General features: G+C 42.2%; 1 protein-coding gene across 1 annotated transcript in view; it reads left to right on the top strand.

The window, feature by feature from the left end:
• scarb1 (scavenger receptor class B, member 1) overlaps nt 1-2,387 on the top strand; it is a gene marked incomplete in the record, with an annotated part of 51,683 nt that overhangs the window by 37,613 nt on the left and 11,683 nt on the right. Inside the window, 2 exon segments of the mRNA XM_032511183.1 lie at nt 1,255-1,328; nt 1,490-1,541. Of these exon segments, the coding sequence (XP_032367074.1) occupies nt 1,255-1,328; nt 1,490-1,541 (126 nt within the window).

Raw genomic sequence — 2,387 nt, 5'->3', positions numbered from 1 at the left:
CACAGCACAGAATATAAATGAAATACTAATACAATATACATTCACGCAATATACATGAAATGAGAATATGATCAAATACAAGAAGAAATATTTGAATATATACGAGTTGGGAAGGCGCGAGGCGTCTGCTGATTCCCACCCCTAGTTGGGATGTGTGCCACTGGAGGTCCCACCGGATGTCTCTCATTTTCGGCCGGATGTCCGTCCCCATCCTCTGTCTCTGTGTCGGCGCTCTAACCTGCGGCTGATCTCTGAGGACTATGGGTACCTGGTCCTCAGGTCTCTGCAGGGTAAATCCAGACAGCTAGTAGACTATTCTGTTCCAACTCTGAGGACTATGGGTACTGGTCCTCAGGGTTTCTGCAGGGGTATAATCCAGACAGCTAGCGTATGACTATTTGTCCATCTGAGGACAATGGTTACTGTCCTCAGGTATCTGCATTTTTTTGGGGGAAATCAGACAGCTGCTGAATATCTGCCAATCTGACGGACTATGGGTACCTGGTCCTCAGGGCCTGCAGGGTAAGTCCAGACAGCTAGCTAGACTTCGTCCAATATGGGACATGGTTACCTGGTCTCAGGTCTCTGCAAAGGAAATCCATGGACGCTAGCTAGACTATCTGTCCAATCTGAGGACTATGGGTTCCATGGTCCCAGACCCTCTGAAGGGTAAATCCGACAGCAAAAGTAGACTATCGGTCCAATCTGGGACTATGGTTACCTGGTCCTCAGACCTCTGCAGGGTAAATCCAGACAGCTAGCTAGACGATCTGTCCAATCTGAGTTTTTTGGTGCACAACAAGGTTTCTGCCTTTTAAGTTCTGTTGAATGACTGTTGACGTGAGTGTAACGTTCGGGTGTCCACACACTTTTGGCCACGTATTCTTTGCTATGCTGAGGATATCCAAAATCACTCAAAGCCCGACGGTCACCTTGTATCGGGCCTTGGACCGTTCCAACTCAGACAATGAATGTTCTCACTGTTCCATCTCCCTTATTGAGTGTTGTGTTAGTTGAGTCCTTTGAACTATTTGATGCTAAAACTGGATTGTCCTTCTCTAAAATCATCAAAAGGTCCCGTAGAGGAACGCCTAACATATTAGGATTTCCTTCTTTTGTCTTTTGTTTTCTGTTACATGGGAACATTTTGAAATGTTCAAATACAATTTTAATGAAGTGAACACTGACAGCTTTATATCATTTCCCATTTGAGATTTAACACATTTTTCTTTCTTTTTTTCTGTCTCTTTCCAGCTAACGGGCGTCCCTCTGAATGTGTCCATCCGCCTGCAGCTCAACCTCTACATGAAGAGAGTGTCAGGAATTACGTATGGAAATAATTCCCTAATCTACCATAATGCCATTAATATTTGTCATGTATTGTGTTTTGCATCTGTTCATCGTGCAATATGACAGGACACTTCCTGCTTTCCTTCGCGTTCACCATGCAACCTTGGAGTTAAAAGCAAAATGTTTTTGCCTTTTGTAGAGAAACTGGGAAAATTTCTGAGGTGGTGATGCCAATGATCTGGTTTGAGGAGGTAAGCTCTTAGTGATTTACAGAGAGTCTTTCTTAAAGAGACACTTTCGGTGTCCTAAAAAAACGGAAAAAGAAAGTTCTTACAGTCCAATTTTCCCAGTGTTTCATCACTTTTTCTTATTTGTTGAGGATATTTGCTTTGCTTCGGTTTCCACAAGAGTTGCTAGAGTTTGAAAAACTTGAAATGTTCTGTTTCTAATTTAGGCCTCAAAGTCTCAAAATGGATCAAACTAGGCAGAAGGTTTGACAGTTTGTCTGTTTTCTGACGACTGAACGTGTAACGTAGGGATTTGCACTGCGTTTTCTCCTTTTAAAGATGAAAAGATAACGAGTCCGTTTGTCACTTTCCATTGAAACTCGGACAATTTCTTAAAAGCCCGGCTCTTAGCCGCTGATAACACCATTAATGTTACATCAATTGCCATCGCTATCTGCCCCGTCTCAAGGTCCGATTCACAAAAGATATTGCTCTGATGATATTACAGAGCAAACACACCCATGCAGTTCTGCAGCTGAGTGCAGTTTTCTTCTTCTTCCTTTATGTCAGATTGTTGTTATCCATATGTTTAAAGTATGAAGGTTGCCTTTGTGCGGCAGAACAAAGGAAATGTTCAGAGAGCAAAACATCAGGCGTGGATTCAAAAGTGACAGACCGATTTAAAGAGTAACTTTTAGTTTTAGTTTTCTCAACCTGGACCCTGTTTTTCAAATGTTTTTGTGTGTAAGTGATTAACCGGAGCAACATTTTAAAAATCAGTCCAGTATTAACCCTCATGTTGCCCTCATGTTGTCTTCATGTTGTCCTCGGATCAAATTGACCCGTTTTCCTATATCAATGTTCTTTTTA

The sequence above is a fragment of the Etheostoma spectabile genome, unplaced genomic scaffold, assembly GCF_008692095.1.
Source record: "Etheostoma spectabile isolate EspeVRDwgs_2016 unplaced genomic scaffold, UIUC_Espe_1.0 scaffold325, whole genome shotgun sequence".
Classification (NCBI taxonomy): domain Eukaryota; kingdom Metazoa; phylum Chordata; class Actinopteri; order Perciformes; family Percidae; genus Etheostoma; species Etheostoma spectabile.
Note: the sequence above shows the minus strand (reverse complement) of the source record. Positions and strands in the feature narration are given on the sequence as shown.